Source organism: Macrobrachium nipponense, chromosome 17 (assembly GCF_015104395.2).
Source record: "Macrobrachium nipponense isolate FS-2020 chromosome 17, ASM1510439v2, whole genome shotgun sequence".
Lineage (NCBI taxonomy): Eukaryota > Metazoa > Arthropoda > Malacostraca > Decapoda > Palaemonidae > Macrobrachium > Macrobrachium nipponense.
This window is the reverse complement of record NC_087210.1, coordinates 57,546,475-57,560,135: the sequence shown is the minus strand read 5'-3', so window position 1 is coordinate 57,560,135 and position 13,661 is coordinate 57,546,475. Positions and strand designations below refer to the sequence as shown.

Below are 13,661 nucleotides of genomic sequence, written 5' to 3'. Positions count from 1 at the left end.
GTGTAGGTTATTAAGCAGAAAAGTGCGTTACGGAAAGCCGATAAACAGCGATTAATCGAAAGACTAAACAGCTGTAATTATGTATATATATGTATGTATGTATGTATGTATGTATGTATGTATGTATGTATATATATATATATATATATATATATATATATATATTATATATATATATATGTGCGTGTGTGTGTGTGTGTGTGTGTGTGCATCCGATGAATATTTTACTCAGATATATATTTTCAGTAGCCGCAGTCCCCTACATTGTTTGGTAATGTAAAGATCTAGAAGCTGATGCTCGGAAGCAAGGTTGTAACTGACAAACAGTGGGGCTACTCGTAGCTGATTGTCACAATTTTTGAATTTTAAATAGATTTTCTTGGCTCTCGGGAGCATATTTTTGAAAGCAACGGATGTCTTGCATGTTCTGTTTCTCTAGAATTATACCATAAAGATGTTGTATGAGAATTATTTTGACTGATGATGGTCACGCAGCCATTACGTGGATCATCTTTTTCAGCAGAGAGAGAGAGAGAGAGAGAGAGAGAGAGAGAGGAGAGAGAGAGAGAGAGAGAATTAATATAATAAAGATGGTGCAGTCATTTCACATTTTAACTGGATAAGTTTAGGTGTGAGGTAGTGAGGCTCTCTTTTTACTAGTGAGAGAAATAGAGGAACTGTCTGGAGATATGACGTTATATCCCCATGTGGCGACGTTAATGATACTAAATTGCTGCACACTGGATAGTGAACCCAAATTATACATTTTCGCGAGTCTTCTGGCTGTGAGATCTTACTTATGTATACCTATTTTGATATCTTGATTTTTTGTCAAGTTTTTAAAGCAAACGTAATAACGGTATTTAGTTTTCAAACTCACATAAATATTTAGCATCCTTTTATTTTTATCTTCTGCATTCCGGATCTGGGACGAGAATCTGACTTATATCCCAAGGAATGCCCTTTGTTTTCATTGAACTTTAAATAAAATCTTTTTTCTAATCAAACGTTCATTTAAATTGTATAGATTGTCTAATAATTTTATTCGGAACAATAATAACTCAAACAGTGATAAATGTGCAGTTATGCAAAAGTGAAAATATTATATATATAGTATATATGTGTGTGTGTGTTCGGTGTAAAATATTTACACAGCTTATCGTCAGTAAATGTGTAAAATTAGAGATACTAATACATATATATACATACACACATACACACATACATATATATATATATAGATTACATAATGTATGAGTATTCAACTGCGAATGCACGCATAACAATAGATACTTATCTGAGCTCACACGCATATTGATATTAATGCATGTTTGAGATCATATTTTTTTATTTCAACGTGGAAACCTAAATACCAAAACTATACATGAAAACCAGGTTATGGAAATTTTATGGTGATTAGTTACACACTATCACGTACACATATACATATATATCTATATACACACACCTCACTTATATATATGTATATATATGATATATATATGATATATATATATATATATAATATATATATTATATATATATATATAATATATATATGTATATATATTATATATATATATATATATATATATACATATAAGTTGGGTAGATAGCTATTGTGTTTGTATGTATGTATGTATATAATTTTATTGTACATAACCTCCAGATATAATTTGAAAGTTTTTGAAGAAAAGTATAGAAAAGGAACAAATGTTATCCGACTACAGTATTGGTATTTCTCCCATGTACGTCGAAATGTGTGTGTTCTGGTAAATATGCTTCACTTCTAACAAGGTGAAAGATACAGGCGGAATGACTGTTATGTAGCAGAGAATATTCAAGAACGTCTGCCTTCAGCTTACAAATTGGTCTATTTGCAAGCTGAAAATGGATGTTTGAAGCTCTCACATATTCAGGCAGACCATTGCTTTTGTAATATTCTCATCTTTGTTTGGGGCTCATGTACATCGTTATGAGGCTTCTACTTGATTTGTTAAGATATGTTGTAACCACGGGATCATAACTGCATCCCGATTGGCGATTAAGATAAGATTTTATATTGACTTTATTGGAGGGGAACTTCCGCGTAGGTTACTTTGATGAGCTATGAACCGGGTGCTGGGTTATAATTAGTGGGATTCCGATATAAACGACTCTTTCTTAGTAAGGTGTGGGTGTACAATTCAGTCGATTTCTTTAGCAGACCTACCTCTCGCATCGTCATTTGTCTCAATTTTGATAGTATGAAGTTAGAAGAATAATTAGTTATTCACTATTGCAAGCTTAACTAATTCTTCTGTATTTGATGTGAAATATCAAGTTTTTTTTTCCTTTCTTCGTTTTTTCCAGTTGTACGGTCTTTCATTTTCAGATTGATTTATAGTTTATCATGAAGACGAACCTTGGATAAGAGGGTTGTATGTTTTACTTCTTTCTGAGTATATATGTCTATATTGTTTTCTTAATGTTGATGTTTAAGCGGATCACAATCATTTTTCGACATCTTTTTAGACCTTTGTGAATTACTGCTATACTGAAGCGACTTGGCTCTTCATTACTCGTAATGAAACTCCTCAATGAACGGTTTTTCATGGTCAGCGTGGTACCCCTAAAATCACGCGCCCCCCACCCTCTCCCCCCCTTTTTTTATATGTACTTCTGGACAGATTGAAGGTCGTCAACTTAAATTACGAGATCGTGTTACTTAATTAATGAACATATATATGAGGACTATATTCTGAGTCTGAGTAATGCACGACTATGATTTTGTAATATAAAGGAAGGTCCATTAGCCTTGCATGATAGCGTTTAAGTTGTCTTGTTACGGAGGTGACGGTGGTACTTAGAGGTTTTTGTTACGTTCGATTACACCTCGCCTTCGGAAATAGGTAGAATTAAGAAATTCGTCATAGTCAATTATCCAAAGATGGAATTAAAAGCGCTCGTGAGAGGAAGGCTGATGCGCAGTTATCGTCTTCCTAAAGTGATTTTCCAATATCATAGACATGATCGAATGTATGTACTATGTGTCTGAATGAACTTTTCAGTCTTTTTCTATTGATATATATATATATATATATATATATATATATATATATATATATCATATATATATATGTATGTGTGTGTATATATATATATATCATATATATATATATATATATTGTAACTTAGTTGTCATTAATTTCTAAATTATTTAAGTTTTTAGATTTTTAATGTTAAGTATGGAAGTGTTGTATTCTTTCTTTATTAGTTTTTTGTCTCCTCACCGGTGGTTATCTTGGTGTTTATTATTGGCTAACGACTGTTTTATATTTTCAAGTTGTGTTGGTTACGTGGCGGCGATCCTTCGTTATCCGAGGGATGGAGGTTTACGCTTGGAGGTTTTTGCCTCAGTGTGTTTCTGAGCCTCCAACCTTGAAGGGCACGACTATTGCAGTTGAAACTATATTGACTCCTCGCCCTATTGCAGAGCTACGTCTTGAAGCTGTATAGCACATTGGATATACTTTCTCTGCATCAAGGATATTTTATTCTTCAATTTGTGTACCGCCCTTGGTTCAGTAAAAGCCAAGGGGACCTCTCTGTCCCAAGTAATAAGATTATACCGAGATTTACTTAGATCACGACTTTGATCATCTGCTGACGTCATTATTGGAGATTGTGAAAGCCTATTCCAACACCATAGTTTGGGATCAATTTTCCCTGCCACCTTGATTAAACCTCCAGACGTGGAGTGTATTATTGTCTTCTAAGAGAAGACCTATGAAGTTGTTAGGGATATTAGTTTGTATTGGTTAGGTTATTCTTACTTTTCGCTTGCCTCCTCCTTTCTGGACCCTCTCCCCTTTTAGTATGTATGTGTTGATGACCTGTCTTTAATCGTATAATTGTTTTCTTTTGCAGGGAGTTTAAGAGTGAGTGTTTCTCATTAATTATTGTATTGTTGAGGTTCAGGTGTTATTTCTATCTGAAACTTGTGTATTAAAATTAAGTATATTTTTGTAGTATTTTCTTTGTCCCCTTGAATTGACTTTGTACTGTTATTGAAGTTGGATACTATTCCACCTTTTGTGGACTTAGTATGGTATTTTGGTGAATACTATTTGATAAAAGTTTAGTGTTTTGTGTGTGGTAGCCAGAGCCATCACAAGTGGCGACCGTTTTGACAGGATCTTTCGTTCCTAAGTATTCACCGGTGTATGTGCAAAGTTAATTCTTGGGGTTATTTTTCAGGCAGCATATTTTCACCTCCTCGTGGTTGTCTTGTGTAAATTTAGTATTCTGTGTGAATAATAGTGGTCATTATGGTTGGTAATGTATTAGAACTCCTTAGCGGAGAGGGGTGGCAAGAGAGGCTTGCAGAGTTGAATAGGGAAGACTTGGAAATTGTAGCGCAGCATTTTGAATTGGAATATGAAGTGTCCATAAGAAAGGGTGTATTGCTATTGCAAATTTATGAATATGTTAAAACTGTAAAGGCAGGTGGGGAACAAGAAGTGAAACCTGATAAAGGACTGTTGTCGGTAGAAATTTTGGATAGGCAAATTGCTCTGAGGCAGATGGAGTTTGAAATAGAAAAGTTTAAGGCAGAGGAAAGAGAAAAAGAGAGGCAGCATGAGATTGCTATGAGAGACACAGGTTCCTCATCTTCCCCTCCCCCTTTCCCAAATAGGTCAGTAACGCCTGCTATTAATTTAGCGCAGGCTCTCAAATTTGTGCCTAAATTTGAGGAAAACAATGTAGCAGAGTTTTTTGTATCGTTTGAGAGGATTGCAGCAAGGTTGGAGTGGCTCCAAGAGTATTGGACCACTCTTATACAAAGTAAATTGGTTGGAAGAGCTCAGAGGGTGTATGTAACTCTGGAGGAGGATCTGTCATCAGATTATGAGAGTGTGAAGGCTATTGTCTTGAAGGCCTATGAGTTAGTCCCTGAAGCCTATAGGCAACGCTTCAGGAACTTAGAAAAGAGTAAGGAACAAACTTTTGTTGAATTTGCAAGGTCGAAGGAACAATATGCTAGTGATTGGCTTCCAAGGAAGTGGTAGATTTTGAGAAATTGAAGGAATTAATGTTGGTGGAAGAGTTTAAGAGGTGTGTCCCGGATAAACTGAAGGTCCACCTCGAAGAGTTAAAACTCGAGACCGTTCAGGAGGTAGCCATCGCTAGTGATGAATATTATTTGTCTCATAAGAGTGAGTTAGGGGGAGTAACGACAAATGTGAAGTCTAGTTGGGTTAAAGTAGGTAGGAATAATAATTCTAACAATAATAATGCTAGGATGTTTACTAGAAATAATTATAGAGGTAATAATCAGGGTAATGCTAATACTAATATTAATTTTTCTCCTAACAGAGGTAATAGGAGACCTAATATATACAATCCAGAGAAATTGAAGACATTGACGTGCTTCTTTTGCAATAAGAAGGGGCACGTAAAGAGCTTGTGTTATGCGTTTAGAAAATCGCAAAATGCTAATGGTAGGCCAGTGATGGGTGTGGAAAAGAGAGAGAGAGAACCTATCCCAACAAGGTCCACTGACCAATGACTACATGGCTGTTTTGAAAAGTATTTGTCCTTCGGTAGTGTCTCATCCCCAAATTCGTCCGAGAAAAGACGAGTACGTATTTTGCGTGATACTGGAGCAGCTCAGTCTTTGATCCTTAGGGAGGCATTGCCGTGTAATTTTGTTCCTGAAAGTGAGGAATTCGTGTTATTGTCTGGTTTTCCTGATACGGTAAAGTCTTATGCTATTGAAAATTTTAATTTAATTTGCCCTTCCTTTGCAGGGAATTTGAAATTGGCCATTGTTGATAAATTTCCTGTTAAAGATGTTGATGTTGTGATAGGGAATGATGTTGCTCTTAAGAATAATACCTATCCCATATTGATAAATCCTGATTGTGAGGTAGCAGCAGTTACTCGTTCTAGTGCTAGAATTGTTGACGCTGCAGAGTCAACAATTGATCTAGATTTAAGTAGTTTAGAACGTAGTGATAGCGTAGTTGTAGATCTTGGGATTTTGAAGGACAAACTGAATTGGACCACTGAAGAGCTTATCAAAGCTCAGAAAAAGGATTTTCGGGATCTCCCTATTGAGTCAGGTGAGGTGTCCGATATAACTGGTCCCAAATTTAAGATAATTAATAATATTTTATATAGGTTGAGTAGGCCTATGGAGGCTGATAATATTGATTATGAAATTTTGAAACAGATAATGGTTACATTCGTTTACAGGAATGAGTTGATATCATTGGCGCATGAAAGTGGTTTGGCCGGACATTTTGGCATTCATAAGACTTCCGGCAAGTTGCTAATGAATTATTATTGGCCGAAGTTGAAAGCGGACGTAAAGAAATTTGTTAATAGCTGTGATGTCTGTCAGAAGGTCGGTAAACCCAATCAGCTTATTCCAAAAGCGCCTCTATGTCCTATTCCAGTGGTTTCCGAACCTTTCAAGGAGGTCATTATTGATGTTGTTGGACCATTACCAAGGACTCGTAGTGGAAATGAATATATTTTGACTATCATGGATAGAATGTCTCGATATCCCGAGGCAATACCACTACGTACTATAAAAAGTGTTAAAATTGTTGATGTACTAATTGACATTTTCACCAGGTTTGGGATGCCTAAAATAATTCAGTCTGATTGTGGTTCTAATTTTGTTAGCAGATATTTCAGGGATAAAATGGCAGAGTTAAATATAAAACATGTGACCTCTTCTCCATATCATCCAGAAAGTCAGGGAGCTCTGGAGAGATTTCATCAAACCCTGAAATCTATGGTAAAGAAGTATTGTTTGATCAATGGTTCTGAATGGGATAAGGAATTACCTTATTTGTTGTTCGCTTTTCGTTCTGTCCCAAGTCAGTCTTTAGGTTTTTCGCCTTTCAGCCTTGTGTTTGGCCATTGTGTTCGAGGTCCTCTCGATGTTGTTCGAGAGTCCTGGGAGGGAGACGTCCCTGAGATCAATTTATTAGATTATGTGTCTAATCTAGGCGATAAGTTAACCAAGGCTTGGAAATTTGCAGGTGAAAATTTATTGTGTAGCCAAAAAAGAATGAAGTACTTTTTTGACAGAAGGTCTAAAGTCCGTGATTTTGCGGTAGGCGACAAAGTTTGGTTTTGTTACCCATTCCAGGAAATCCATTGAAAGCTTCTTTTTCAGGTCCTTGGAAGATTTTGAAAAAATTAGTGAAGTTAATTATTTAGTAGAGACTCCCGAGAGAAGGAAACCTTTTCAGCTTTGTCACGTAAATATGTTGAAGGCTTATATGGAACGGGAGAAAGTCATTCCCGTGGCAACCATAGGGAATGCTGTAGTTTCCGAGAACGATAACCATTTTTCTTTTTCAGAGGGTGAAAGTATTGATGATAATAGTTAATGGAAATGAATGGCGTTCGGATAATAAGAATTCGTTGACAAATTTTTCTGGAATGGTTTCTCATTTAAGTAATGAAGAACAAAGGTCTTTAAAGAAATTGGTATTTAATTATAAGGAATTATTTTCGGATGTACCGGGAATGACTTCTGTCCTTGAGCATGACGTGGACGTAGGTAGCGCCACTCCTGTGAAACGATCTCCTTACAGGTTGAATCCCTTCAAAAATGAGGTTGTAGCGAAGGAAGTTGATTATATGCTAAAACATGACCTAATTGAACCTAGTCAAAGTCCTTGGTCATCGCCTGTTGTATTGGTAAAGAAACCCGACGGGGATTTCAGGTTATGTTTGATTACCGTAAATTGAATGAATTGTCTAAGTCTGATTGTTATCCATTACCTCGAATTGAGGATTGTATTGATCGTATGGGTAAGGCCAAATACATTAGTAAATTCGATTTGCTGAAAGGTTATTGGCAGGTTCCTCTTTCGAAGCCTTGTCTGCTTTCGTAACACCACAGGGACTGTTTCAATGTAAAGTGATGCCGTTTGGTATGAAGAACGCGGCTGCCACCTTTCAGAGGTTAATGAATACTTTAGTCTATGGTTTAGAAGGGTGTGTTGTTTATATTGATGATATTGTTATTTATAGTAATGATTGGGAAACACATTTAAAACGTATTAGGGCACTGTTTGAGGTTTTGAAGAAAGCAGGTTTAGTAATTAATTTAAAGAAAAGTGAATTCGCAAAGGCGAGGGTTGTATATTTGGGTCATGAAGTTGGTAATGGTAAAGTTGCTCCTAAGCAAGCAAATATCGAATGTATTGAAAAAATGTTAGTCCCTAAGTGCAGGAGGGATGTCAGAAAATTCCTTGGGTTGGGTGGCTACTACCGAAGGTTGTTAGAAATTTTTCTGACATCGCCGATCCTTTGACTAATCTCTTAAGAAAGAAGGTAGCTTTTGTCTGGACTGATGAAACACAAAGGGCATTTGATAATTTGAAAAGAGTACTAATTAATTTCCCTGTCTTGAGGGCTCCTGATTTTGAACTTCCTTTTTCTCTTGCCACGGATGCAAGTGACGTTGGTGTAGGAGCGGTGTTGTTGCAGAATGACGAACAGGGAGTTTCTCATCCTGTCGCATTCTTTTCAAAAAAGTTGTCCTCCGCCCAACGTAGGTATTCCACTGTGGAGAAAGAGACTCTTGCTTTAGTATTTGCTATTAACCATTTTCAGGTTTATCTCTCCTCCACAGATACACCTATTAAGGTCTTGACGGATCATAATCCCCTGACCTTCATCAGCAGATACAAGAATAAAAATCAACGATTGATGAGGTGGAGTCTCATGCTGCAAGAGTGGAATTTAGAATTTTCCCACATCCCAGGAAAAGATAATGTTGTTGCCGATTTTCTCTCTCGCAGCGTTGAATAGTGGTTATTGGCAGAGGGCTATGCAGTTATTAAAGGTAGTATCTGTATCGTTCTAGTTGTGGTGTGTGTGCTGTTGAAGTGGGCACGTAGTGAGTAGAAAAAAAATGTATATTTAAGATTTATTAATCATGGTTTCTTTATAGAGGACGATAATGTTTTAGGTGTAGTATACGGGATATTTAAGGTTAAAAGGTGAGGGTGATCACTGGTATTTGCTAATGGTTGATTAAATAGGTGGTCTAAGGTTTTGAGGTGTCAGGTACGATAAGGTTTATAATAAGCTAAGAAAAGAGATAGGCACTAATCCGGTTATTCTGTATTTTCAGGCTAATAATTACGCTTCATCGATTTTGTGTGTTTGTTTGCGCAGGGGAGTCTTGTGGTGGTCTTCTCTGTGTCGTTCGGTGTGTGTGTATGTATTGGACACTATGGTGATAAGTGTGATATAACACTGAAATAGACAGTGGTTTTTGAGCCCAACATTTATTGATAGTGAGTGAAGTGTATCCCTGAAATTGAACAGTGTATTGAGTGTGGAAAAGGTTATTGCCTTTGGACTATATAAACAGAATCCGGTTGTTAGAGCCATGACTCGCTCTTAAGTTTAGTAATGGTGTGAGTGATGTGAAACTCTTAGGTTGGGTATTTATTTATCGAATGGTGATGTTGAGAGTTTCTGGTTTTGGAAACTTTTCCTGTGAATATTATTAAGCTTATGAGGTTGTTGGTATTTGTTATATGCTGCTATCCTTATATACTGCTATCCTTGTGAGCTGCTATCCTTGGTACTTGCCACCCACTTTCCGTTTGTTTAGGTCATGTTTTTGATGAGAATATTTTGCTCTTTGTAGTTTGTTTAATGACTATTTTTGAATGTTATTTTATTATTTCAGTATGTTATAACATATATATTGTAGTTAGATGTTAACGTACTTTATAAAAAAAAAAAAAAAAAATTTTTTTGAAAAAAATTTTTTTTTGGTCGGGTGAGGAGGTGTAACTTAGTTGTCATTAATTTCTAAATTATTTAAGTTTTTAGATTTTTAATGTTAAGTATGGAAGTGTTGTATTCTTTCTTTATTAGTTTTTTGTCTCCTCACCGTGTTATCTTGGTGTTATTATTGGGCTAACGACTGTTTTATATTTTCAAGTTGTGTTGGTTACGTGGCGGCGATCCTTCGTTATCCGAGGGATGGAGGTTTACGCTTGGAGGTTTTTGCCTCAGTGTGTTTCTGAGCCTCCAACCTTGAAGGGCACGACTATTGCAGTTGAAACTATATTGACTCCTCGCCCTATTGCAGAGCTACGTCTTGAAGCTGTATAGCACATTGGATATACTTTCTCTGCATCAAGGATATTTTATTCTTCAATTTGTGTACCGCCCTTGGTTCAGTAAAAGCCAAGGGGACCTCTCTGTCCCAAGGTAATAAGAATTATACCGAGATTTACTTAGATCACGACTTTGATCATCTGCTGACGTCATTATTGGAGATTGTGAAAGCCTATTCCAACACCATAGTTTGGGATCAATTTTCCCTGCCACCTTGATTAAACCTCCAGACGTGGAGTGTATTATTGTCTTCTAAGAGAAGACCTATGAAGTTGTTAGGGATATTAGTTTGTATTGGTTAGGTTATTCTTACTTTTCGCTTGCCTCCTCCTTTCTGGACCCTCTCCCCTTTTAGTATGTATGTGTTGATGACCTGTCTTTAATCGTATAATTGTTTTCTTTTGCAGGGAGTTTAAGAGTGAGTGTTTCTCATTAATTATTGTATTGTTGAGGTTCAGGTGTTATTTCTATCTGAAACTTGTGTATTAAAATTAAGTATATTTTTGTAGTATTTTCTTTGTCCCCTTGAATTGACTTTGTACTGTTATTGAAGTTGGATACTATTCCACCTTTTGTGGACTTAGTATGGTATTTTGGTGAATACTATTTGATAAAAGTTTAGTGTTTTGTGTGGTGGTCAAGCCAGCCATCACAATATACATATATATATATAGTATATATATATATATATATATTTATATATATATATAATATATATGTGTGTATATATATATATATATATATATATATATATATATATATATATCAATAGTAAAAAAAACTTGATTTTGCGTTATCCAGTCATTTAAATTGCCTACGACGTCAATCACCCTTGATGTTATCCAAGTCAACAGGCAAATAAATTATTCTGATATATTTTTGCTGGTCTCTGTTACCCCTCCCCATCTGCTTTGTATTTCTACTTTGGGAGGGGAAACACCCAGGAAACCGGAGTTTAGCTTGCCAGATGGCATCTTTTAAGGCCCAATCAAAATTCCTTTTGTGCTAAGGACACGCACGACTAATGATGGATCTGTCCCGATGACCCAAAGGTGATGGTGCTGTTGCTGCCTTGGTTATTTTGTATGTACCGCCGTCGACACCATAGTTGTTGTTACTGTTGTTGTTGTTGTTGTTTTTTTTACTCAATCATACACGACTTGTGTAGTAAAAGCTTGGTAATGCGTCTCTCTCTCTCTCTCTCTCTCTCTCTCTCTCTCTCTCTCTCTCTCTCTCTCTCTCTCTCTCTCTCTCTCTCTCTCTCTCTCTGAGTATATATATTTATATATTGTATGTATATATATCTGTGTGGGTGTGTACGAGTGTGTATATACGTATGTATATGTATATATCCATCATTATGTACAAGTAATACACAATTATATTTGTACATACCATAATGTATTAATGTGTGAGAAAATAATCATTGAATAATTGGAAATTCAAAATTAATTCCTTTCCCTGTAAGGGCACCCAGCTAACAGAACCTGGTTCCTTCTTGATTGAAATAAATGCCAAGGCTTATATATTTATCAATCATAGATTAGTATGTCAGTGGATTGATTTAAGCATTTTTTGATAGAGATTTTTCCCAGACTAGCGAAGGTCGAACTGTTGCTACGTTAAGGTGCGTTCACACGGTCAAACAATGTCCGACGGACATGCTAACAAATTTTGTCCGTTGGACATTGTTCGACCTTGTGTACGCATCTTTTGAGGATGATCATCTTTATTTATTTATTAATGTTTTTCTGTGACAATTGCAAATAAATCTAGTTTTGTAATAATTGCAAGAATTCTGTCCCAATAAGCTTGTTACCACTTCGTATAATATATTTGTAATTATTTTCCGAGTTATACCATCTTTATTATTCGCACCAGAAATTCTTCCTTCTCTTAACTCTCCTGCAGTTACCTCCTCCTGCTTCTCTCGTTTTTTTTTTCTTTTTACATAATTTGATTATGACTTTGAAGTTAAGGAACATCATTGCTTAAGATATATTGTTAGTGAATATCTGTAAGGACTCAGTTTTACTTAAGTTTTTTTTATTCATATCGATTTGAATTTGAGTGGGTTTGAAATTCAATGATAGTGGTAAGGACAATACTGTATTCATGTTTTCCTCAATCATGTTTTAACACCAACTATTGTGTTCACAGTAATATAAGTACATTAGTAGGTTACTTGGTTTTAAGTGTGTTACGTTGCTAGTTTAGTTTATTCGTTTAAGATGTTTCTGCATAAAGTTGTTTCTGTTGCAGCACTCTTATCCCTTACTTCTAGCTTGTGACAGTTATCGGATTATTCTTGCGAATATTAATTAAACCCTCACTACCTGTATAAGCTCTGGTGCCCAGGATGTGTAGAATGAAATATTGGTTTTGTAAATTATTTGTTTGTACATATCGTGTGGTAACATCCTGGTGTTAAGCTGTTTTCTGCTTAACGGATAGACCAGCAGCTTCCAGCAGATGGGGAATACCCTCATCTTTACCAGCGCCAGCGTTCAGTTACCTGCATTAGCAGCTGATACACCTGGCTCATGTTATCAGACTTTATTTTCATTAATGTTGGCTCGATCTTATACCGTTTTATGAGGTATTTGGGAAAATAAGAGGGTTGATCCGGGTAGAGGAGAGAGAGAGAGAGAGAGAGAGAGAGAGAGAGAGAGAGAGAGAGAGAGAGAGAGAGAGAGAATTCAGCCTTAGATTACTTGATGTATCCAGCAGAAAATACTAATTTTAAAGTTTCTTGTTCTGTGACATTATATAATATATATATATATATATATATATATATATATATATATATATATATATATATATATATATATATATATATATATATATACATACACACACACACACACACACACACACACACACACACACACACACACACACATATATATTATATATATATATATATATATATATATATATATATATATATATGTACATACATACATATATCGTATTTAGTTTCGTATCGTATTTCATCTTTTGTAGTACAAACCATTTTCAAGAAAAACAGGTGTAGCTCGGAGGGTTCTCAGATTAGTAATAGAGTTCGATTCTCGGCTATTCCACTGAGGCGTCAGAGATGTGTATTTCTGGTGATAGTAGTTCACTCTCGACGTGGTTCGGAAGTCACGTAAAGCCGTTGGTCCTGTTGCTGAATAACCATTGGTTCCTTGCAACGTAAAAGCACAATACAAACAAAGGATTCAAAGCGGAGGAAATTTCATTACCCTTTGTTTAAAGATTTGTTAGAAATATTACAAGTCGGGTAAAATGGACAGTATTGATTATAGTTTTCAAGTTTTTCGTTTACTCGATTTACTTCTCCGGTCGCGAGATTTTTGTGGATGTGAAAAATATGTTTTTATTGTTGGTCTTTATAATGGTCAAAATGCAGTACAGTAGTTATGTGTGCTTTACTTCTCTTGCCCGGACTGCAACGTTTCTTAGTTCCTACATATTTTAAGCAATGTAAAATATATTATGGA

At 35.7% G+C, this 13,661-nt stretch overlaps 2 protein-coding genes across 8 annotated transcripts in view; both read left to right on the top strand.

The window, feature by feature from the left end:
- The window catches only part of LOC135196257 (tripartite motif-containing protein 3-like), an 879,736-nt gene that overhangs the window by 702,521 nt on the left and 163,554 nt on the right, over positions 1–13,661 (top strand). The gene's annotated exons all lie outside the window — the stretch shown is intronic.
- On the top strand, positions 4,158–10,656 carry LOC135196259 (uncharacterized). The gene is made up of 2 exons (XM_064222953.1): positions 4,158–4,974; positions 9,974–10,656. The coding sequence occupies exons 1-2, from the start codon at positions 4,311–4,313 to the stop codon at positions 10,144–10,146; spliced, it is 837 nt and encodes a 278-aa protein (XP_064079023.1). The 5' UTR covers positions 4,158–4,310; the 3' UTR covers positions 10,147–10,656.